The sequence below is a fragment of the Rhinolophus ferrumequinum genome, chromosome 5 (assembly GCF_004115265.2).
Source record: "Rhinolophus ferrumequinum isolate MPI-CBG mRhiFer1 chromosome 5, mRhiFer1_v1.p, whole genome shotgun sequence".
Lineage (NCBI taxonomy): Eukaryota > Metazoa > Chordata > Mammalia > Chiroptera > Rhinolophidae > Rhinolophus > Rhinolophus ferrumequinum.
This window is the reverse complement of record NC_046288.1, coordinates 78,365,911-78,391,059: the sequence shown is the minus strand read 5'-3', so window position 1 is coordinate 78,391,059 and position 25,149 is coordinate 78,365,911. Positions and strand designations below refer to the sequence as shown.

Below are 25,149 nucleotides of genomic sequence, written 5' to 3'. Positions count from 1 at the left end.
TGTCATCAAAATGTCTTCCTTTCAATATTTCCTTTATCTTCAGGTAAAGAAAGAAGTCATTGGGGGCCATATCAGGTGAGTAGGGAGGGTATTCCAATACATTTATTTGTTCACTGGCTAAAAACTCCCTCACAGACAGTGCTCTGTGAGCTGGTGCATAATTGTGATGCAAGAGCCATGAATTGTTGGCAAAAAGTTCAGATCGTCTAACTTTTTCATGCAGCCTTTTCAGCATTTCCAAATAGTAAACTTGGTTAACTGTTTGTCCAGTTGGTACAAATTCATAATGAATAATCCCTCTGATATCAAAAAAGGTCAGCAACATCGTTGCAACAAGTTCACGAACTTAATTGTCAGACCTCGTATAAAAGTGAAAGCATGGGGGTGGAGGCTCATTAGTCCTGAGCAGATCAGGGATCAGCCATCCAATTCAATACTTGGGAGCACTGTGGACTGAGGCTCAAAAATTGAATCCTGAGACAGTGAAGGAAAAGTTATTTACCCTACAGACCCCATGACCAAAAGGAAAGCCCAGACTTAGTTGGGCTGTTTGGGGACAGGCGACAATATGTGCTTCATCCAGGTATTTCATTGAGCCCCATGTACAAATTGACCAGAAAATCTGCCACATTTGCCTGAGGACCTGGGTAGCAGGTGTGCTAGAGGGAGTTCCACAAGCTACCTACCCTGGGGCCCTGTAAACGCCACAGATTTGGGGGAAATCTGGTCTCTGATATTGTGAACTATGTTGAGTGGAGCCTCTGGCAAAAGGAGGCAGCCTCTGTCCAGTGTCACCTCATGGGGTACGGGCTTCTTGCCAGCATGGCTCCCTGCTATAATCTACTTGGAAAAACTGGTGGCCTGCTCTGGGCACTCGTGGAGACTGAGTGCCTTAGAGAGAATTGCCAGCTATCACTCTGTTCAGGTATCCCCGTCCTGCATTGATCCCCTCTATGCTAAAACACTAAAGACAGACTTGGAAAAGGAAACAGATTTCTCATAAAAAAATGGAAATGGAGTATTCCAGAATGGCAAGACTGGTCCTAAAGATGAGTCCTCTTCACACAGGAAGGTTGAAGCCACATCCTTAGAGACCCATTGTATCTCTCTTGATGACTCCCAGGGACAGTCTTCTACCTGGACATGGCTCCCAGGAAGCCCTGAGGATGCCTGGGCCTGGTTTACTGAAAGCTCATGAAGTCCACTGGGTGGCACAGCCATCTTGACCCAGTAGCTCTGGAAGACCTACTGCAGTTGGAACCCATCAGCTAATGGGCTGTAATGCAGGGTCTCAGCTCCCAGCAAGTGAATGCAGGAGATGTTGAGGCCAAAAAGGAATGACAATGGAGCCATGGATAGGGGGTTCATATCACTATGGTGGCCGGTCAAGACACAAGATGCAAACATCTGCCAGTACCCCAACAACGGGTCTTCCTGTACCCGTCTCACTGGTGGTCAGGCAAGACACAGGAAGTAAGATCCACAAGACCTGCACTCCACGCTTGCTGACGTAGCCACGGCAGTTATATACAAAACAATAGTTGCTAATAGCCACTGGTTACAGCTGATGGTCAATGAAGAACAGAGCCTGCACCTCTCCACGTGAGGCCGAGAGCCTGGAAACTGCTCTCCTGGGCCTTTCGCAATCTGGGCTAAATTGGAAGCCATTGTCCCTGCCTTAGATAATACTCCTAAGGAGAGGGCAAGCCTTTCATCACCTGTTCTTGGGCTCTGGCTAGCAAACTAGCTGGGAGTTGAGAATGACAAGTACAGAGGGTGCCAAAAAAATATATACACATTTTAAGAAAGGAAAACTATATTAAAATTGTAATACTCAATATATACCGATAACAAAAGATGAATGAATACGAGTCACGTTTGACTTTTGCAATTACAAGAGGGGCTCAAAGTGGTTCCCATCAGCGTCCAGACACTTCTGATAACGGCGAACGACTGCTTGACTTGTTGTAGATGGAAAACAGGTCCTGATGCTTCCTACCTGATTTTCCCTTTCCTTTCATGAACTGAATGGAGACTCCTCTTCATGACACGCCTTTTCTTGACTCCCCAGTGACAAGGAGTTCACTGCCTCACAAAGAAACTTGATCTGCCGTTTCTTGAAAGCCTGCTTTGGGCGGGTGACATTGGCTCCACCTGGAGCTTACTCAGTACCAGGCATCATGCTGACCACCTCACCCCTCAGTGAGGTGGATGCACTCCCCTCCCCATTTAACAGGGGTGAGGATGAGGCTAAGGGAGCTTGTGAAGCTTCTCAAGGTAGAGCCACGTATGAACTGAGGCTTTCCGAGACCGGTAACAGCCCATTCTGCCTCTAACGCAGGAGTGTCCAAACTTTTTCAACATTTTTCACCAAGGGCCATATGGGGTAAAATACACAAACAGCCGGGCCACTCACTCGAGGTGAAGTACATATTGCCTCACCTGGTTTATTTAAGTAAACTAAATATATTTTTGGAATTTGCTGCGGGCCAATTAAAAATGGATTGCGGGCCACAGTTGGCCCGCGGGCCGCAGTTTGGACACCCCTGCTCTAAAGCATGGTGAGGAATCAAAGGAACTTAAGACATGGGCTTTGTGCACAAGTGTTTGAGATCTTGTTGGGAGCGGGCAATGAAGTAACTGCTCATTGAGAAGAGAACAGAAGAGTGGTGGGAATCACTGATCTGACCTAGGGGGTGGTAGCAGCAGTTCAGGAAAGGCATGAGGGCATGCAAGAATCCCTACGTGGGGAAGACAGGAGTGGGGACGGGCATTTCCGATGGACAGAGGGCTTCGGAGTGGTGGTTAGCACTGTAAAACTCTGCCAGGAACACTCTCAGGACTGGCTCCACCTTCTCCCTTTCCTCCTGCAGAGGTTGCATAGGCACAGACTTTTTTTTTGCCAACAATCTGTGGTTTGCGATGGGGCTTAGCCACATTTCTTGGGCTAACGCTATGTTCTAAATGAATCAAGACCTTTTCCTTTATGGTGATTTGAAATGCTGCTTGGTCAACCTTACTCTGTTGTATTTTGGACTCATCTGGAAAGCATGTTAAAATACACATTTCTGGGCCTGCCCCTCAGAGGCTCTGCTTCAGTGCTTCTGGGTTGGAGTGTGAAAATTAGCATTTCTAGAGCTCTCCAGGTGACCCTCAGGACCCACTTTGAGTAGAGCTGATTTACACTGCGTTTCATCATCAGAAAACACTGGACAGCTCGATGGTGGTTTCAGTTTGTACAGTTGTTGGAAATGGTCTGTGCTACACCCACCCCAGCTCCTGACGTGCATGTACTGAGAACCAGGAGCTGTGGAATCGGAGGACCTGGATCCTCTTCTGGCCCGAATACTTACGCGCTGTGTGATGTTGGACAACTCACCGCTGTAAGCTTCAGGCCACTTAGTTTATAATTGGGAATAAAACTGCTGACCTCACAGGGATGTGGTGAGGATTATATGAGGAGACAAGTGGAAGGCACAGAGCCTTCCTAAGAAACAGATTTGATAAGTGTGTCAGGCTTGATGTATATACTTTTTAGAAACTCAATGGCAGCAAAACTCCCCTGCCCGCCCCCCCACCTCTGTGTCTCTCAGACACTCATTGTCATGCGGGGGACCCTGCTCGCTGCACCATTTGTCATGTGAGGCGGCCTGCGGGGTCTCAGCTCCTGCTCCCCACATAAGAACGCAGGATGTGGCTAGGCCAAAAAGGAACACCCACGGAGCCATAGGTAGGGGAGTCTCACCACTATAGTCTCACTGGAGGCTGGGTTCTCACGACGTGCGACCTGCTGTCCACTTCTCTGCAATCTGCAACCTGCACTCCGCCGTGCTAACTGCAATCCGCTTTTGCTAGTTCAGCCACGATCTTCTTGCTAGCCCCCATTTGCTGCTAGTGTAGCCACGGCAGTTATATTAGTGGCCAATGGCTCACTGGTTGCAGCTGACGGCCAACCAGCCACAGCTGATGGCCATCTGATCACAGTTGATGGCCATTTACTACCTGAGTGAGCACCTTTCCATGTGAGGCCAAGAGCCTGGAAACTGCACTCCTGGTTCTGTCCCCACACTCATCAAATGTGTCATCTTGTTTTCCACCACTGACTCTGAGCTCCGGGAGGTTAGACCTAGCCTGTTAGCCTATCCCTCCCCCACCCAGTGTCTTGCACAGTGCTGGACACACAGTAGATGATAAATAAATATTTATTAATTAGATGAAATGCATGGAGAAGCTGTATTAGTCATCTCAACCCAGGTCGCATATGGGAATTACCTGGGCTATATCCCTGGAATTCTGATTTAATTAATCTAGGGCAGTATTTCTCATCTTTGGCTATACATTAGAATCATCTGGGAAAATTTAAAAATCCACATGCTCAGGCCACATCCCTAACCAACTACATCAGAATCTCCTGGGGTGGGACCCAAGCATCAGTATTTTTAAAAAGTTCCCCCAGGTGAATCCACTGTGTATCAGGGCTGGCCATCACTAAGTTAGACACAATTTATGTACCCAAGCAGTGGATTCCCAATGTGTTTGTAGATAAAGAGAAACATAAAATTCAGAGGGGAGTGAGTCACCATGTTTAATAAAATTTTTTCTTTTTTGTCCTTTCTGAGTTTGGTAATTTAGTTTAATTTCTGTGTATATAATGTTGCTCTCTTTCATGTCCACTTCTCTATCTTTTTAGGTATTTGCTATTGCTGTTGGGTGACTATGCTGAGTTAAATAATGTCCCCTCAAAATTCATGTCCACCTAGAACCTGTGAATGTTTGGAAATAGGCTGATTGCAGATATAATGAAATTAAAATGAGATCATTCTTGATGAGGCTGAGCCCTGCTCCAGTCATTCCTTATAAGACGAGGGAAATTTGGACCTAGTCATAGAAAAGAAAACTCCAAATTCCATGTGAAGATAGAAGCAGAAATTGGGGTGGTAAGTGTACAAGCCAAGGAACTCTATGGATTTCCTGCAGTCATCAGAATCTAGGTTGGAAGTATGGAACAGACTCTCCCCAGGCCCTCTAGAAGGAACCAACTCTGCTAATATTATATGTTGATTTCAGTCTTCCGGTCTCCATAATTGTGACAGAATACACAATTCTCTCATAATTTGTGTACTTTAAGCCACTCAATTTGTGTACTTTGTTGTCGCAGCCTTAAGAAAATAATACAGTGACTTAAATGATAACTATTGTATAGATATACTTCTCAAGAAGATCGGAGTCATATTTCTGCAATCATTCTTTTATTGTTCACACACGTATTGCTATCTGCTGACTTTCTCTAACTACAGGCCTAAGTTCCCATGCAACGAAATGTGACAAAATTCATGTTTGGTCCCAAAGGCTAAACGGAAAGTTAATTAATGTGTTACATATTTGAATTTTCATAGAAGGCTCAGATGATTAAAGCCAAACTTCTAAAGGTGGAAAATAGGTGTGCACGCTTTTCCTTTTGGGACCTTTTGGGACCTGTTGGTACATGTTTCACATGGTGTCACCAAATATGAGAACTCCTGAAGGGCACGTTTCTTTTCCAATCTTTGGAGATGCTCAGATCACGAACTCGTGCAGTTGGATCTGTTTAAAAACTTTGTTCATAGAGACTGAGTGGTTTGATGTCTATGAAAACCAATATGACCTTTTTGCACACTGTAACAAAAATAAATATACCAAAAACACCATGTTATCTTTAAGACAAAGTACTGACATCATGGATTACAAAGACAATGTAATAGTCATTTAAAGTATGTGACAACTTGTTAAATTTACAAAGAAGGCAAAAAGGTATGTTTACATTTTGCTCCTTTTAAAAAACAAATACCAAAACAATCATTTTGTATATTAATAAATTAAACACATAAAATTTTAATTAATTCAACAAGTATTTCTTCAGCACCCTCATTTTAAGAGGCATTAGCATTTATAATCTGGGCATCTCTATTGTTATATAAGTTTAAAATGTTATTAATTTAGTTAAAAAGGCCCATTGTATAATAATAAAGAGCCCCACCCCCCGTCCCATCTTATTAATGATTCAAAAAAGAAAAGGCTTACTTTTTCATGGGTACAGTTTCAACACTATAAAATACAAAAAAGAAGATGTAATTATTTTTGTTTATTACTCAACAGCTGCACCTCCCACATTTTTACTCTAATACAGATGGCTGATGGAGTAAATTCAGGAGAAACACGTGTTGAGGAGATGAGTGAAGTAAAAATGAAGCATATAAGTTCACCAGACACAGAGTGAAGGGCGGACTGCAGAGTCAAAATACAAACTAGTAAGAACAGTTATAAAGTAAAGTGCCAAGTCCCCGAGACAGAGGAACTGCAAACAAGAAATAAGAAGACTGGTTAAGGAAGCTGAGGAGATTAAGCAAGAGGGAAAAAAATAGCAAAAACAAGCCTAAGAAAACTGGTACAAAGAAAAACCCCGAACAAGGACGACCCACTTAGAAAGAAAAAAAACACACCAAGGTTCAGGTCATCAGAGCTCATCTTTAGCAAGCTCTCTGTTGGGGGCGCGGGGCAGCACTTAGAAAATGACCCCCTCCCCATACCCCTCAGCCTCTGGAAAGTCGACTACTTACTCATCATACACGTCCTCTGAATCCATTCGACGATAGTACTTGGCCAACTTGACAGCAAAAATGATAGCCGGAAGTAAAAATATGGTAGCTTTTCCAATGCCAAACCAAAACAGATTCTAGAGGTGAAAGAAAATCAGGAAGACTAAGTGTTTAAAGATGGGAGATGGAAAACAATAGTTGCTTGGGAAAAATAATTTTATTTTCCAACTCTTTTCTCATGAGTGCTGTAATTTTGCTCATTGAAACCATTTGTGAACTTATAATAGGAAATGGCCACTGTGTGAAGTGCTATGTATTATTATAATTCATTAGCTCTTTTTAAAAACTTTGAGCAGATCATGTTTATGTTCATTTTATATTATGTTTATTACGTGTATGTTATGTTTATGTTATATTATTTCTATTTTATAAATGAGGAACGGAAGTAGGGAGTGGTGAAGTCAGGGTTTGCTTCTAGGACACTCCGAAATAACTGAACTACCCCACCAGATAGTCTCCCTTCGCTGCTAATGCTGAGAGCATGGACTGCCAGCAGGCCTGAGCTCAAATCCCTTTTATGAGTTGTTTCGATGGTAAGGTGACTAATAAACCTTTCTGGCTTTGTTTTGCATCTGAACAGTGGGACAACAGCATCTCCATTCCATAATAATATTGTGTGAAGAAGACAGAGCAATGCTTAGCGCAGGCAAGGCTCTCAACAAACGCTCCACGTTTAACTTAACCAGTCTTTAAGGTACATCTTAGGCTCAGTTCAATCCTGTGTCGTCTAAGAAGCAACGTTAAAGTATTTTTTTTAAAATAGTTGCCAATATGCACAAGTCCGATTTCCTATAGAAACCCGGATTTACGTCTCATTTTGAAAAGTCTGATGTTTGACCTAATGACGAGTCCTCATTCCCACAAGGCAACATCGGCTGTGGCTGAGTGTTGGTTCTTCCTTTAAGAGAGGCATTTGTCTTCAGTTTGCCACGATGACACCACTACCTTTTGCAGGGGTGATAGCCAACATTAACTAAACTTATTCCCCAATCAGAACAGACACAGCTGTGCACAGCCAGCATGATCCTATGGGTGCCACACGCCAGCAAGAGTCTTACACTTGGCCTGCTTTGTAAACCTACACCCAGCCAGGTCTCTACAGGTTCAAGTCTGCGTCCCCTGTCTTAGGGTAATGCTGTAGGTAACACCAGGAGAGCTCTCCCAGACCACTCTGAAGCTAAAGGCTACAACCCCGACATTCCTGGCTCAGCCACTGCATTTCTGCTCTGCTGCTGGCGGTGTTGTGATGAAGAGCAATGGCACCGTTCGGCCCCGAAGCTCCAGTAATTTGTTCTCCTTCCCCCCCACATTCTTCTATTGGTAGATTTCTATGCTTTCTACCTTGTTTTGAGAGGCTTTAGAGCTTTATGACAACTGTATCTTTCTACTGGAAGCTGCTTCAATCCTTTTGGGAACAATCAAGATGTAAAAGAAACATGCTAACCTATAGTCTCTTTTGCTGGTGATGCCAGAGCCTGGAGCTCTTCCTTACTATTTAAGCCACCAACTATAAAACTATAGCCTATTATCTTCCTGAATGGTCTCCAGGCCTCCCCTCCATTATTTCTCTTATTATTTATGGAGAGGTATCTCATGGTTGGACAATTTAGCCCGCGGTCAGTGGTGAACACTGGATGCAAGGAAATCAATTCAGAGCCAACCAGGCTAACCTAGGACCCCTGCAATGAGGGCTTCAACCAAAGCCAACAGCAGAGGCTCCAAGCAGCAAGGTGAAAGGGTAAGAGGTCGGAAGATGAGGGAAGCAACCAGGAAGCTAAGGCTTAGGGTCTGCATGCCTGGGTAAGTGCAGGATCATTTTCATGCAGATATGAAAGCCCATCCACAGACAAGATGGACATGGGCGTGGGATGGGAAGATGGACAGATAGAACAATCCGGATGTACTGTGTCAGACAGCTACCTGATCGTCATTCATTCAATCACCTGTGCCAGGCATATGACAGGTGACAGGGACACATCAGTGATCACATAGGGCCTCTGATCATGGAGTTTAGAGGTTAGTTTGTGAGTTTTTGGGGGCAGGTCTTAAAGAACCACACAAATACACAATTTGAACAGCAATAACATCGCTAAAGGAAAAGCATAGAGCTCTATGGGAGTGTAGAGAAGAGATCTAGTTGTGAAGATCAGGTTTAGATTTTAGGTGTAAACCTAACAGACCCAAGCAGAAACCTATTTTACATTAGACTGTCTAGTACAATCTAGAAAAAAAGAAAAAAATCAAAAGGCTTCCTGGAAAAAAAAGATACGTTTGAGTGAAGACCTGAAAACAGAACAACAGCTAATAGCAGTGAACACTTAGTGTGTTAATGTACCAGGAATGGTGTTAAGACTTTACATGTAATGTCTCACTCAACCATTGAAACAACCCCACTTAGCTGATGAAGCTCAGAAAAGTTCAATCATTTTTCAGTCACAGAATTCACAAAATGTAGAAGCGGAATTTGAATTCAGAATCTGTGTTCTCAAGCAGTATATTACAAGACCTAGAGGCGGTAGCTGGGTAGGGTGTGGGTGTGGAAGCGAAGAATGAGAGAAACGTAAAGAGTATGTGTCTCATCTCTAGGCCAGCTAGAAGAAATGGCATGTACAAAGGCCCGAAGGTGGGGACACCGAAATGTATTTAAAAAAGTGACAGAAAACAAGTATGTCTAGAGCACAGTGAGAAAGGTGATCAAATAGTGCAAAATGTAGCCTAGGTGGGCAGGGACCCAGTCGTGCAGGGTCTTGTGTATTCTATTAAGGATCCTAATCTTATTGTGATAGCAGCTGGAAGCCAACGAGGTACTTTGAGCAGAGTGAGAGGACTGGCTCGTGGAGACGGCCGGTGTATATTGCAGAGGAAACAGAACTGAGGAGTATATTAGATTAATTGGAACTTACCATCCCAATAGTAACATCTCAAAGGGTTTGTAAATCAAAAGGTAAATTAAGTTTGCTGTAGCTCTGGGCGCATATATATGTATAGTTGCACTAGGAATCCTTTCGAATATTGGTAATCTAATCTGCCCACCAGTGGTTGTTCCTTTTCAATTATTCTGGAAAAATAGGAGTTTTCTTCATGAAAGTCTCCTGATTTCTGTAAATATAATTCTCGTAAGGAACGAAGACGCAGCTAGCTCTTTGATTTTTCTAGTCTATTAGGTGTCAGAACACATTCATCTACATTTTAGATTTTAGGTCTAAATGTAATAGACCCAAGCAAGAAACTATTTTATATTACAGTGTGTAGTGCAATCTGGAAAAAATAAAAATAAAAACCAAAGATGATGAGTTTATCGTGTCTCCTTATTTTGAAAGGTGAAATTCTTACCATGGGTTTGATAATGGAGCTGCACAGGAAGATGTCAACAGCAGAATCTAAAGCCGTGGCCATGGGTTTGCAGGCTGCAACTTGCTCGGTGATCTAAGGGGTAAGAAACAGGCAAACTCTGAGCCACAAAGATCCACAAGAATTCTCCATGCCAGTTACCGTTGGCCTGTTTCCACAAGAAGGATCTCTCTGTCTTGTAAAGACATGGAACAGACAGCTGATTTGTACAGATGAATTCTACGATGTATGAAAGTGTGTACTTGAAAGAAAGACCCTGATTCTCTCTGAAACCACTTTCTGGTTTTATTTCCTCGTTTGCTATTTGGAACAATAAAACCCATCCTACTGGACTCCTGAGAGAATTAAAAAGTACACGTGTCCAGCACAGTGTCTCAGTCTGAATTTCTTTCCTGACCCCTCTGTGATCTGACAAAGGATGTGAGAAGAAAATGGAAAGTGAATTAACTAATAAGTGTACATTTCAGAATAGGGGTCAGCAGTCTTTTTCTATAAAGGGCCAGAGAGGCAATATTTTAGACTTTGCAGGCTGGACTGAGATATATCTGTCCCAGCTGCCTGACTCTGCCATGGTATGGCAAAAGCACCCATAAACAATATACACACAAATGGGTGTGGCTGTGTGCCAGTAAAGTTTTATTTATAAAAACAGCAGTACCTGCTGACCCATTTTAGAAGACAGAAAACAATGTATTCATTAATGAGGTGAACTCATATACAAGTGTAATGCATCCCAGACACGTGTTCTAATCCTATTGACTTAAGAGAGCTACATTCCTTCACTGAAAAACACTCAGGAGTATGGACGATAGATGTTAGCTCTTTTGAGTGGGAGTGTGTCATTTCTTTTCCTTTATTGGTTAGCTCACCTATACCTTACAAGGCAACCCGTATTAATAACCTTATATCGCTCCAAGCTCAAACAACTCTATACACTTTTTTATTTATTTTTATTTTTTTATTTTTTTTATTTATTGGGGTGAGAATTGTTAGCAAAATTACATAGATTTCAGGTTCACAATTCTGTATTACATCATCTATAAATCCCATTGTGTGTTCACCACCCGGAGTCAGTTCTCCTTCCATCACCATATATTTGATCTGTACACTTTTTTTATAGGCTTTTGCACTGTTAGTTTTATAGAAAGTGGGGTAAGGATCCTATTCTATGTGTTTTCCTGCATCTTGCTTTTCTCTCCAAATCCTGTTGGTGTATGAAACTGATTTAACCAAAGTCATAGGGGCCCTCAGTTTCATACACCAACAGGATTTGGAGAGATGACTTTGGTTAAATTTAGTTTTAAATCTTAGCTCTAGAAATCATATCCCCCTCTCTCTATACATATAGACCTAGCCTTTCCCGAGGATCATCAGCAACCCCCGATGCAGCAGGAAACAGTAGCCTGGACATGACTGATGGTCACACAACGAGACCAATGAGACCGCTGGCAGCTAAGATAACATCTTGACCTAAATTATGTTTTAGTTCCTGAGCCCTAAGGTGGAATGACCCCCTGGCTACTTTCCCATGAGACAGGAGAGGAACTCCACACAAGACCTCAGAACTGTCCTCAAGACCTGAAGAAATGATTCATTATCCTTACCTCCACTCCAGTCAACAGCCCTGAACCCCTAACCTATGGTATCTTGTGATTCTGCTTTATAGAATCTGTAACCTACACACCATCAGGGAGCCAGATCTTTGAGCGCGAGCTCACCTGTGTCTCTGGGCTTGGTGCCATTTCCTTAATTAAACCTCTACTTTCTTTGCTGCAAACTCCTGTTCGTGTCTCCATGGGCTTGCAGACAAAATGAACACATTGAGTTCGGTAACATGTAGCTCTGATCCATTTTGTACAAATGGCCGCCTAACATTCTCAGGGTGTGGCTTGTATGTGACTTAACCATTCCTGCCCAGATTGATGTGGGTTCCAATGTAGCAGGCTCAGTGCTGCCCAGGGAGTGTACAAACCATACCTTCAAATGGACTCTTAAGCGGCGCCCGGCTAGCTCAGTCGGCAGAGCATGAGACTCTTAAATTAAGGAGCTCATGGCTCACTTGCAGAGATGCAGTCAAGTATGGCAAGAATCCCTGTGACAAAGGTGAGCCCAGGTGTTGGGGGAGACCATGAAGGGCATGTTGTCCAACCTGGCGGGCAGGCCTGAGGACACGCCCAGTGTGGGCGACACTTGTGCGGAGTCTCATGTCACCTCTAGTCATGGTCTCCAAGTTCAAGGTCCTTTTACTTCTCTCCTACAACATTACTGGGAATTTAATTTTATTTCTTCCTGACTTTCTCCTCGAAAATGACTATCCTAACACACAGCCCCCTTCTGTTCATAGAAGATAAACTACTTACAGAGATTTTGACCCACTGCAGATAACGTTCAAAATATCCAAGTATCATATTCCCATACTTGGTACTTTCCTGGAAAGAAATCAAAGAGTAGGAAAACCATTAGGATGACTGCACCCTACTCTATTGAATCTTGTAGTTATGGTCCAGTATTCCACTTATTGGAATACTGATTTAAAAAATAAAAATAAAAAAAACTTACTTGAACAATAATAGAGGAAATATGGTTTGTGATGAAGTCCTGAGCAGAATCCAAAGAGGAAATGATATTGACCACTTTCACCTGGAAAACACAGCAACAATTGACAAGATATCAAGTGATAAAGGGTTTCATTGGACCGTTTGCATATGGATGCAAGTGCTATTAATTCAGCCCCACACCACCACCACAGTTTGCTGGCAAAAGAGATGACAGAACCAGTGCAGCCTTCTGAGGGCAGGGGGAAGGAGACAAGTACACAGCAAGCATTTACTTTGTGCTGGACAGTGGGCACCAAGTGGTGTATCTGAATCACATCACTGAATACTCACAAGGCCAAATGGAGGGTACTGCTAGGCTCCCTTCACAGATGAGTAGTTGACCTTGCCCAGGGTCACCAAGCTGAGAAGCGTAAGACCTGGGATTTGCACCTAGTTTTTTTGTTTATTTGTTTTGTTTTGGTTTTTTTGTTTTTATTTGTTTGCTTGTTTGTTATTTTCACTCCAAAGTCCACACGCTTGCGGTGTCACACAAATAAAGACAAAACCACTGCCAACCCACATGGAAGTTTGGTGCAAATTAGAACAGGTGCACAGAGACCTCAGGGCACATAGCCTGGCCAGTAGGTCAAGGGTTGATTTCCGCCCCCCTGACCCTTGATGGAGAGCAGTGCATAGCTGCATGCTGTCACTCTGAAAGTCAAGGTGCATCGGGGTAACACAGGACCTGCATGCAGTCACTGGTCTGTCTCCATGTTCCCTGGGCATGGGACACACACTTGTGATATGGCAGCCATGACGAGAGATACAGGAATGGTCCTGGAGCAGAGTAGACCTAATGGTCTGCCGGGGAACTGAGTCAGGGCCTTGGTCCATCGACAAATGGCAGGCTTAATGCTGCCCAGGGAGAGTACCAACTACAGCTTAAGGAGCTCATGGTTCACTGGGGAGGCCCAGTCAAGTATGGCAAGAATCCTTGTGACAAAGGTGAGTACAAGCAGCTCTGAGAAAAACACAGGGAGAAATGCAGAGTTTTCTGCTGTGGGACTGACATCCCAAACTGCTTATGGGCAGCCTAGTCCATTCCATAAGAAATATTTCCTGAGTTGCCTGTTGGCATTCATTATAGGTACAAGCGAATACAACACAGCCTCGGAGCTCAGTTTCTGCTGTGGGAATGTTGTGGCCAGAGGGAGACCCTGTGATGGGCTGTATTAGCTGTTCCTGATCACTGATACCTTTCCAGGCATGGCTGCCCAGGCGGTGGGGCATACTTCCCCGCCCATGGGTGATGGCCTTGACCGTGTGACTTGCTCTGGCCAATGGGACGCAGATGAATTGGCAGGGTACTGGTTCTAAGTGGGGGCTTCCAAGAACACCTATGTTTCCATTCATCCTCTGAATGCCATAGTGAATTCTCCACTATGAGGACCTGAGGTGACCCAGACGGGAACTGCTCCTTCCGGCTGGGTCTCTAGGTGGGACAATATGTGAAGAAGCCTGGAGTTGACCCAATGATGAGAATGAAAGTTTGTGGCTAGAAGGCACTGAGATTCGGAGGCTGTTTGTTAGGCAGCATTATCTCAATAAAAGTGACTAGTGTACCTTCTAAGCTTGTGTCCTGCACACCCAAACACAGCTTTCTTCTGTGCACCTAACAACGTGCCAAGATGAGGTCTGCATTGATAGAAGCACGCAGAAAGATAATGGTAGGAAAACGCAGCTCAGCATTTAAAATGGGTGGATGACTGATACTTTTTTTTTTTAATGTAAAATACCTGCAAAACCAACGTCTCTGAAAATCTGTGTGTGCTTTTATAATAAGACCCCGTGACAGAAAAAGAAAATAAATCCTTACCCCCAATCCACTGCTTTTGTTTTGAAGATTCTCGATACTTCGGTATGAACTTCTCTGGTGAACAAACATAGACAACATTTTCCAACAGATTACATGAAGTAGCAAGATCCATGACTTGTGTCCCCCTCCCCCCTGTCAAGTCAGCCATGAAATCCAACATTACTATGCAATGGTGTTGTTATTCTAGAAAAAACAACAGACATAATAACAATGTGCACCTCACATACCTCCGGTATGAGAACAGTGGAAAAAAATTAGAATACGTATTCTAGAGCTTCAAAGGGCAGCACATGACATGCAAGGTGTCAGGTTTGCTCAAAGTGGCAGACGACTTAAAATAAAGACTGCCCAACACGAATGGTCTCATTTGCATGTTTTAGATGAGGGATTGGCTGATTGATTAGATCACTTAAGGCCCAGATAGTAAAGATTGAAGGCTTTGTGGGCCGTACCCTGCCACAACCACTCAACTCTGCCCTTGTGGCCAAAAGCAGCCACAGATCACCTGTGAAGAGTGGGCAATGGCTGGGTTCCAATAAAGTTTATGTGTCAAAACTGGCAGCAGGCTGGATTTGGCCCACGGGCTAGTTTTCAGGGCCATAGTTTGTTAACCTCCCATTTAGATTGTAGACCACATGTACAGAACAACTTGCCTATTTATAGACAGGTTACCCCCGCTCTGAAAAGGCCAAGGAGTCCTGTGTTGACGTGAATGAAGGCATTTAGGGAACATGCAAAAACCAGCTTAAAATGTTAACGAATTTGTGCGAGCCTACACAAACAAGTGTAGCAGAGAACTGTGGTAAGCACAGCAAACAAATTAAGAAAATTCAATAGGAGGACTTTGTGATACTCTGATGAATTAGAGAGTCAAGGAAAAAAGGGAGAGAGAAGGATGGTCAAAACCAGTTCTGCAAGGTTCTGAAGTTGGAGGTCAAGTAGACTAACCTGCGTCTCCAAGCCTGGGCAAACTGATCTGTAACTCACTTTCCACATAGTCTTCCCCTTGAGAGCTGCAAACCTGACCAACCCCACAAGCATAATAATAACTCCTCCTATTTACAGAGTTTACCTTCATCGCCTGGGACCAGGCAAGAACCGGTCCCACCATTGTCAGAGGAGGAAACTGGCAGCTATAGGACTGTGGAGAGGCAGAAGCTGAATATGAAATCAGGTCAGCCTGACTCCAGAGCCCCTATTCTTTCTCTGCTACAAACTGCCTCTCTGGCATTTAGGAAAGAGGCCAGCAGGCAGAGAAAACAAGGAAGAGAAAGTCAGACAGTAGGATGGGAGAGAGGAGAGAGGAAAACGGCTGATCGGGACAGAGAACAGAGCCAATGAAGGCAGAACTGAAAGGACTTACCCTTGCCTTCACATATTTCTCGGCAGGGTTTGGAGAAAAACGATTTGAGAATAAATAAGTCCAGAACAGAGACCTCAGCACTGTAGCCAAGTGCATGGCTTAGAGGGGCCCAGTGAAGGCTGTGGAAACCAGAGCACAGTGGATGAGGCAACCACAGATTTCATCTATCTGTTCACACTCAGATGGAAAAAGACAGGGAAATAAACAGAAAGGAGGGGTGAAATTGAAAAATTGTCTTCTTTCAAGTCCAGCTATTGTCATATATTTTTTAAGTAGTTCAGTGTCTTAGCCTGAGGCCAATTGGACTTGACCTACGTGAGATGCACATATGTCACCAAGCCAACTAGGTGAAATGGATTGTGCTCAGGTCACAGTGAAATGGCAGAAGTTGTTGATTCTTACCATCAGTTGTCCCAAAGGCATGACTTGGTCGTGGTAAACTGTTCTAATCGTTTGTGCATTACTTGTCAGGGACCTTTTCAAGTTTCCGGGGGGCTACAAAGAGAATCAAACAAACAAAGATCAACCCCATTTTTCCAGAGCCTGGAGCACCCTCTCTAACCCCAGGAGCTGCGTGCAGCCTTCCTGGTAAGATGGTGACTGTGGGCCTGGGGGTGTTGCAGGGGCCGTGTGGAGACACAGAAGGGCGCGAACTGTCAGCAATCCAAAGGCCCACACTCGTTAGGCCTTCCTGAGTGCCAGAGGCTGTGTTCCGTCTTTCTCACCTCACCATGAGATCGCCACCGTAAAGCAGCAATACCCCCATTTTACAATGAGCAAACCAAGGCTCAACTGAGTGAGTTTGATTCAGTCCACACTTCAATAGTGTTTAGTATATTAATGCCTAATGATCACATTGCCCCCATCTTACAGGTGAGGAAACGAGGGCACAGACGGGGGGAAGGCCTTGCCCAGGGTCCCACAGTGAGGAAGTGGCTGAGTCAGGATTTAAATCCTGTTTGTCCCCTGGAGCCCAGGTGCCTCTTCATCACGCTCTGTGGCTTTTTGAAAGGGGCCACTGACAGCCATTTAGTCACCAGCACGCAAAGTAGCTGATGGAGGGGAAGCTTAGGGGGCCTGGGTGGTGTCTTTGCCTTCCCTCACCCACTTCTTACTGCGAAGCAAAGCACCACATGCAAGTTCCCTGCCCCGTCCTCGTTACCATTCCCTACACTGCAAGGAAACTGTGTGGGCATGTGTTAGCAGTGGAGGGGTTCACGGGGCGAAAACAGTGGTGCTAAAGCAGTTCAGGATGCCAACACCAAAGGCAGGGGTCGGGAAAAGCTGTGTGCCCCCCAAAGCCGCCCTGGAAACCTTCACAGACTTGTGGGCCACATGGCCATGGCTGATGGTGGAACTTCAGACATGCGCGGGAGAGACTGTGTAAACAAGGGGTCACTTGTGGTGAAGGGAAGCTTGCCTAAGAATCGTATAGACATGCGACATCTACAATGATAGCATTTAACCGGACTGTTGGAACTCACCAACTCGTTGGCTTTTCTCTCTAGTTCCTCTGCAAATGACAAAAGATTCACTTTTGTGGGAGGTTTAGCTATCTAAAAAAGAGATGGGGAAAAAACACACAAAAACAAAACTGTGTCACAGATACAGGAGTTTTAAACCTTAACAACATCTGACAGGCAACAAATTGAACGTAGGTCCGTACAGTAAGGCGGGAGGCTCTCGCATAGCTGGCAACATTTCATTCTTATTTACACACAGAAAACCATATTGTTTTGTTCATAAAAACACATGAAGTACTGATTGCTATATGCCATAACACAAATGAATCTCAAAAACTTCAGGCTCCGTAAAAGGGACCAGTTAAGGCATTAAACACAAAATGTCACATACTGCATGATTCCATTCATATTGAAATATCCCAAAAGGTAAAGTCAAGAAACAGAACACAGACTAGGGGTTGCCAGAGGCTGGGCGCTTCATGGGAACGGGGCTTTCTTTTGGGGTGAGGAAGATGTCTGGAACTAGTCAGGGGGGCAGTTGTACGGCACTGTGATTGTACTATATGCTAGTGAATCGCTCACTCTAAAATGGTTCGTTTCATGTTATGTGAATTTCATCTCATTTAAAAAATGAAAACAAAAAAGAAGCACACATATCCGTGCTCTGATTTCCCCCAAAAGATCAAGCATGAGCACACAGGTCATACCTCAGCCAAGAAAGCGTCATAATCTACTTGGTCAACTCCTGAAGAACTAAAATCCATAAGGTTTTTTCTTCCTGCTGCGTCCAGCAGAACAATATTGTCAATCTTTACATTCATGTTTTCGAAACTACTGTTTATGTTTCCGGTATGCTGCGTGAGTAAGAGAAAAGTTATAAATGAGCCCATTCTTTTCCAATAATGTCACATACTTAATGCTTTAAAAGAACAACAAAATTACACAGGACAAAAAAGAATATACTTGCACTTGACTGGCAATTTCTTCCTGGTCCTCTTCTCTCCCCTCCCACTCCTGGCCTGCCTCTCTGCCTCCTTCCTTATGCCCTGTGCCAAGTGCTATGTGAGGAGGTGGGGTGCAAAGCAACATATTGCACCTCTACCCTCAAAGACCTCCAGAGGAAGAGGCAGCGTCATGAGAAAGGCACAGGAACTGCATCAGGACACTAGGAGTGGGGGGGACACTTCCAAAGCAGGAGATGGGGGAGGGCAACAGAGAGGAGATGGCTTCTGAGTGAGTCTTGACAAATAGAGATGCTGAAAGGGACCTGTCAGGCTGCATCCCAGGAAAGGAGACAGCATGCACTGGACTTGGGTGCTAAGGAGACTGGAGATTATGGGAACATGGCTGATGACTTAGGGTTGTCCTTAGAGCCACTAGTTTCAGGCAGTGTGAAGTGCCTGTGTCCTGGGCACTTTCCACCCCTACTCATCACGGCGCACAAAGAAAATGACACATAGCCTGATGGGCAAATGTGTAGAGGGCATCTATTTCTGGCTTGGTTACAAAATTATATTTTATTTATGTCTACATGCAAGGAATATTTAGGTAAGATTATCGATACAAAATTTGTCTACTGCTTTCAAATAACTATCTTCACATATGAAAACCATCAGGCCATCATGAGGTCATGGTACCTCGGACAGCCTTTTGTGACACCACAGTGGGACAACCTCTTCCCTCGGTATCCCTTGGTATCTCTTCCATTTTGGAAATCCAGAAGAAAGAAGGCTCCTTAGCCTCTTCCCTACCTAGCTAAGAAGGCCAGAAGGCCTCGAGGAAAGAGGAAGTGAAGATAGCCTAGGCTAATGTCACCCCAGACCCGGGCAGCTGAACCTCTCTTGCTCCTACTTTCAGCCAGTGTGCTCTGCAGTAGTATATCTTCAGAGTCTGAAGATTCAAGCCTTCAGTGTGGGCTCGGGCAAAGGAGAAGGGGTCACTCCATTCTGTGTGCTGCCACCCTTGCAGCCATGCTATCTCTTGCCAGGGGCCAGCAGAGCTCAGGAGAGCCCACCCTGGATGCCTGCAGCCACAGCTGTGATTCATAAGGAATGATGACGGCGTGTGCCATCGTTTCCGGTGCCTCATTCCCTCTTCAGGGACCTGGCAGAAAAGGGTGGCCGGTCCTGGAGAGCCAGTATCCCTGGGGAACAAGTAGGCTTTGTTCCTCTGGGAACACTGACACTCAGAGAAAAATCTTTCCCTGTGAAGTGTTCTCAGAGGCCCCTTAGAGCATCTTGCATAACTTACTAGAGAAACGCCTGACTCAAGAAGACAACTGGCTGGGATGGGGGCTGATGGAAGTGTTTTGGAATTTGATACAAGTAAGTGTTGCACAACCTTGTGAACGTACAAAATGTCACTTTAAAATGGTTAATTTTATGTGAATTTTACCTCAATTTAAAACGACAAAGACAGCTGGATTTAATATACATCAATTTCATGATTGGTTCTAATGACTTACCTCTTGAATGTTGAGATGCTCACTAATATTGTAGCGGTTTTCCAGCTTAAGTGTGGCATAAATGCCTTTATTTTCTTTGCAATCACTATGGGAATAGACAGAATAATTATAATCCAGGAAGGCAGTTGTGGCTACTTCTGTCCACTGCTAAAGACGAAGAGAAAGGTTAACTGTTCATCTTTGTTTAATCTGTGACCATAGTGGTTTTTGGGGTCGACACCGTAAGCAGTCACCAGTGGCCACACAAACCCCTACCCCACCCCCACCCCCAGCACCCACCATTCCTGACTTCATTCCCCACTTTACTGAACGTCCTATTTGGGGAACAGATCCAATAGGTTTGGTAAATACGTCCTTCTACCTGTCTCCTTGGTGCTCCATCCAGTGCTGTGAGGGATGACACGTTTACAAATCGGGGTGAAATAAATGCTCGTTAAAAAAAAGCAAAAAACAAAAACAAAACTTACTAGAAACAGGTGTGTTACAAGGCATTTCATGGGCTTTATTAAAAGATGCTGACAAGCCCCTGTCAGACTACCTCCCTTAGTAAGCTTCACTTACTGAACATAGGGTTGGATGTATATTCTAATGGCAGGATGGAGATAGGGAAGGGGCTACAAACATCCAGCTGGTCGGGACACTTTGGCTTGAAACCTCACTTGGCCTCACCTCTCTGTTCTTCCCTAAAATGGGAAAAAAATATGCCTCCTTGACTGAGCTAAAAAGGGTAGGTGTCACCTGCCACCAAGACAGCCACAGCCACTTTCTGGGAGCATCTCCTTCTGGTTCTACAGCCAGAGCCCTCTAGCCCTGAGGGATGCATGGGAGAAGCAACTTTCCCACATCCCAGGAGGTGTGATACTGCTCTCCAGGGAACCCCAAGTAGGTTGGTGTTGTTGGAACAGAGAACTCAATGCACTAACAATCAGAGGGAAGACTGGAAATTTCTGCAGGAGCCAGAATCACAAAGAGCTGGGATGGTTTAATCATGCACAGAAACTGTGATGGATTAATAATGTCTGCCTAGAACACGCTGTTGAGAAATATCCGGAGACTCTCTGAGCTGAGTAGAAGACCACAATCAATTACCAATATCTGCCATGAGGGCTAGGTGTGAGAAGGGTGGACATATGTGCCACTCATTTGTGTCTCTGCTGGAAGAGATGGGGAGCCATTGAAACTTCACCCCTATTGAACAGAGAGCAGTGGAACCACTCAGGATCACAAAGCTCCCGGTAGGAGAGCCAGGACTGGGGCCTGGGCAGCCCGACTACACAGCCCGGCCCTTTGCATATCTGGGATTTGGCTCCATCCACTGAATTCTTGTTACATGGCATTGACTTGGGGTGGGGTAATTCTTGAACGGGAGTTTTCACAGGATCCCATTAACGCATCTTAGGGTCTCCTTAACCAGTGAGTCCTAGTCTCAAAGGCTTTCAGAGGAAAGATTATTTTTTTTCGGTCTTATTTCTACTATTTCTTTGCTATGACTAGAGAACAGTTTAATTATGAAACGGGAAAGTCTCATCGTTAAGGTTAAAGACACTATGAAAGCAAAATTCTCGGTCTGGAACAGCAACATTTGAAGTAGCAAAAAATGCATAATGCAATTATTCATACCTGTAAACTTGTTCAAAAGTGAGATTAATATCCGGTTTGTTAAATACCATGCCAGAGAGATAGTGTTTCCAATTCTCATTCAGTAAATATGGTGTGTCCAAAATCTAGAACAAATTTTAAAACTTTTTTTTAAAAAAAAGACAGTTTTACTCTAACATACATACATATAATAAAACTAATATTCTGTTAAATATATTTGTGAGATTTTCATGTCATGATTTTCCTCACTGATTTTCAGTTTAAAACTAGAAAATAATACTACAATTGGAATAAATCAATAGGAATTACCGGAATTACTTTTTTTTTTGAGAACACTACACTACTTTTTAGCAAAACAACACATTATAAATGGGAGAAGAATAGACAATTTGATTCAGAATGGCTAATATAAAGCCATGAAGCAATTAACTACCCAGCTCTTAACTACTTCTCTCTAAACAAAATGAATTAAAACTCATAATTCTCTGACTTCACATCATATACATATATAAGAAGAGCTAATTAGTGCACGACTGCATATATGCTTGAAGAGTGTAAATGGTTTTGAAATAGCCCCTACTTTTTAAGAATTCCTTTATAATGATTTAACACAGTATGAATGAAGTCTAGTTTGATGTCTTATTATTATTACTATTATTATTATCATTATTATTAATTTTATCAGAAGGCCAAATGAAGATAATTTGACAAATTGATGCTCCTGATTTAATTTTCCTCAACCAAATGAATAATTAAAATGCCATGACAACAAGTGGTCACTTTAATAGTCATTCACTTGATTATATAACAGATTTGAGGTAGAAAATATACAAATAAAACAGAAATATATTTTTAAAAATCAGGATCTGGAGAAAGACATTGGAAAGACGAAGTTAAAAGACAGACATATTGACCAAAACTTCCTTCTTAATTAATGAAGCTAAACTGCAAAATGGCCCCCTAGAGCCTGCTGTAGTTGGTTTTAGAGGGAGAAAGGGAGGCTTGAGATCAATTTCTAACTGCCTCGTCAGATTTCCGCCAGGGACAACTGTCTGCCATGAGGGGTGCAATTTATCAGTCTCTTTCACTCCAGATTCAGGGCCTCAAGCCAGCTGTGTGGGCAACTGTCATCTGGGAAACTTTTGAAAAGGAACTTTCTGGAGTATGGGATGAACCCAGGAATTTATCTTTTGATGTTTCCAGCCACACTTGAGAACTACTGCTGAGGAGAATTTTATTCTCCCAAAATATTACCATGCCCATTGGTGTGTAGGTCTTAATTCTAGCTATTGATTTCACTTACATAAAAAAAATAAGAATGCTGTACAACTGTGTGTGTGTATATATATATATATATATATATATATATATATATATATATATACATATGTATTGCTCTGAAAAATAGAAGGAAATCTCAACTTCTTGAATGAAAGCCAAACTGCTCATCTTTTTGCACTGCTCCTGATGAAACCCATAAGATATAGAGAAGTCAAAGTTTTGGCTGAAGCTCTCCCATAATGGTTACAAAACCCACATTTACCTGGAATAACTTCTTGTTTTGGTAAGGTTCACAGACCAATTTTTCCACATTTCCACCAACAACAAAAGTAAAAACCACAATGATCATCAATATCCAACAAAAGAGGAAACTGATTCCAACCCCTCTGGAAAAAAAAAAGAGACAAATAAAGTTAAGGATTCTACAAGCCAGTACTTACTAACTCTACCTATTCAATGTGAAAAATGGGCCTGCGGTCTTCAGCTGTTTGCAGTTTAAACAGGTCTGCCTACCCAGAGTGTAGCCAGAAAGTGGTGGGCACTGTGGGCTTTCAGCCCTAGACACATAGGTATTTAGAGAACCCTCATGGATTAGTCCCTGGTCTGCTTGCAGTCCAACACTCTGGTTCCGACATGGGCTCTGAGTCAGTTGAGTGAACCAAGACTTTCTGCAGAGGATACAGTGAGTGCGGAGGTTCTGAGGCAGGAAATGTACCCTTTGGAGGATGAAAGAGACCAACGTGGCTCTACATCCAGAGAGGACAGACAGTGGGGTAAATGGCAGCTCGAGAGTTCGGTTGGGTGCACCAGGGAAGGCCTGGCGAATCCAGAGAAGGGAAGCTACTGAGGAGGAACACAACACAGTTCCTCTGAAGCAGAACACTCTTGGAAGAGCCTGAAGGATGGGGTAGACAGACAACCTCTGTTCTACATCAAGTTTCTAGAGTTTCAAAGTGAACAAACTGGAAAACCATATAGAATAGTGTCTGATACCACGTCAGTCTTTAACAAGCATCTGGTGAATGGATGAATGGGTTACGGGTGGATGGATGGGTGGATGAATAGATGGATGGATGGACAGACGGATGGAAGGGTGGATGACTGGATGGATGTAGGGACAAAAACAATGGAAATCAAGAAAGCAGACTTGGAAATAATTTTCATGATAACTGCTTTAAAAAGGAGCTCGCCACAGATAAACAGTGTGTCTAAGCTTGTCTACCAAAGTGCAACCAATTTAGAGTTTTCTTTTACTTTTTTTACACTTGGTGAAATTTCCCATACCCACAAAAGTACGAATCACATCAGCACACTTACTCTGCTGGAACTCAGGGTGCTCAGCCCAGAGGCCACTGGATCCCCGTACCACCAGAGTCACCTGCTCTCCTCCCTGCATTACCCACCCCCATCCCCAACCCTGCAACATGGCAAGAAAGAGCAAACACTCACGCCATAAGGAAGATGCCTCCGGTGTTTGAGATGCAGCCTCGTCTGGTTGGGGTGGCATGCCGGTCATAGCCAAATATGCCACACAATAAGCCCAGGTAATAAAAAATCATGATGAGAGTCAGCAAACAGCAGACAACCAAGCTCGCCAGCCACCTGGTGAAACAAGCACAATGTTATTATACCTGAAAGAGGTGACATTATCATAACACAAAAGCTGTCATACTAAGGCTGGAGCAGTTGAATAATACTTGGCAATAAAATATTGGATTCCTCTGTTAATTCCTCAGAGGATGATACTGCTGTGAAAAGATGCCTTCCCACCCCTAGTCTTCCAACCCAACCCACAAGGAACCTTAATTTTTCTCTTGGTTTTGAACTGTTCTCACTGCATAGTCATGGGATTATTGCTTCCTTCCTTTGCTTTTCTTCCATGGGGCTCATAAGCAGCGTTCACTCAACTTCTCTAAGGCTACTGGTAACAACGATCCTTAAGATTAAGACTTTTACATTCTTTCAAAGTTCTTGATGCTATAAGTGCTTATTATAATAATGAAAAGATGTGAACAGATCATGACTAGCCAACAGATAAAGAAATACTGGGCACTTTTCCCTCGTCTTTCTCTAAAATATTTTGTGCTTGCAGGAATATTTGGGGGGTGTTTTGTTCTTTACTGAAACAGAAACTCCCTACGTGGTGAGTACATTGAATATTTTAGAATTTCATGAGCATCCTAAATCAAACGTCTGCAGAATGCAAACTTCAATTTTGTAATGGTCCTGTGAGACATTTGAGGATAATGGATACTCAATCAGGTCTTACTGGCATTCCTGGAATGTACAACAACCTTTTCCAGCAGCTGAGGGTAGGAACGCTTCCCAACCTTTAAAACACTGAAAAATAAAGAATTTACTTCTGGGACAAAAGCCAACACTAAAGCTTTTTATTCAATTAAGAGCAATCTTGATAATTATAATAATGGCCACCTGTACTCATTCTGTGGCTTTTGTTCCAGATACTGGGGACACATAATTAAATAAGCCACGGATCCCGGCCTCAGAAATCTTTTACAGTTAATGAATGCCTCATCTGTTTAGTTAAATTTCTTTTTAAAATAAAGCTTATGGTCTCCA

The 25,149-nt window shown here is 43.5% G+C and overlaps 1 protein-coding gene across 8 annotated transcripts in view; it reads right to left on the bottom strand.

Annotated features, from left to right (window-relative positions):
• Positions 1-4,412: 4,412 nt before the first annotated feature.
• Positions 4,413-25,149, bottom strand: part of PROM1 (prominin 1) — a 112,396-nt gene continuing 91,659 nt past the window's right edge. For 5 of the 8 annotated variants that reach the window (XM_033106757.1, XM_033106753.1, XM_033106754.1 and 2 more), the window contains exons 12-25: positions 24,019-24,171; positions 22,832-22,955; positions 21,310-21,413; positions 19,690-19,774; positions 17,933-18,079; positions 17,247-17,318; positions 16,165-16,257; positions 14,400-14,453; positions 12,546-12,626; positions 12,347-12,415; positions 9,969-10,061; positions 6,597-6,712; positions 6,061-6,084; positions 4,414-5,655 (exon numbers count right to left, since the gene is read on the bottom strand). In XM_033106757.1, the coding sequence (XP_032962648.1) occupies positions 5,601-5,655; positions 6,061-6,084; positions 6,597-6,712; positions 9,969-10,061; positions 12,347-12,415; positions 12,546-12,626; positions 14,400-14,453; positions 16,165-16,257; positions 17,247-17,318; positions 17,933-18,079; positions 19,690-19,774; positions 21,310-21,413; positions 22,832-22,955; positions 24,019-24,171 (1,270 nt within the window). In that variant the 3' untranslated portion in view covers positions 4,414-5,600. Of the gene's footprint in view, positions 5,656-6,060; positions 6,085-6,596; positions 6,713-9,968; positions 10,062-12,346; positions 12,416-12,545; positions 12,627-14,399; positions 14,454-16,164; positions 16,258-17,246; positions 17,319-17,932; positions 18,080-19,689; positions 19,775-21,309; positions 21,414-22,831; positions 22,956-24,018; positions 24,172-25,149 lie in introns of all 8 variants that reach the window. The other 3 variants (XM_033106759.1, XM_033106758.1, XM_033106760.1) reach the window with 1 other exon arrangement.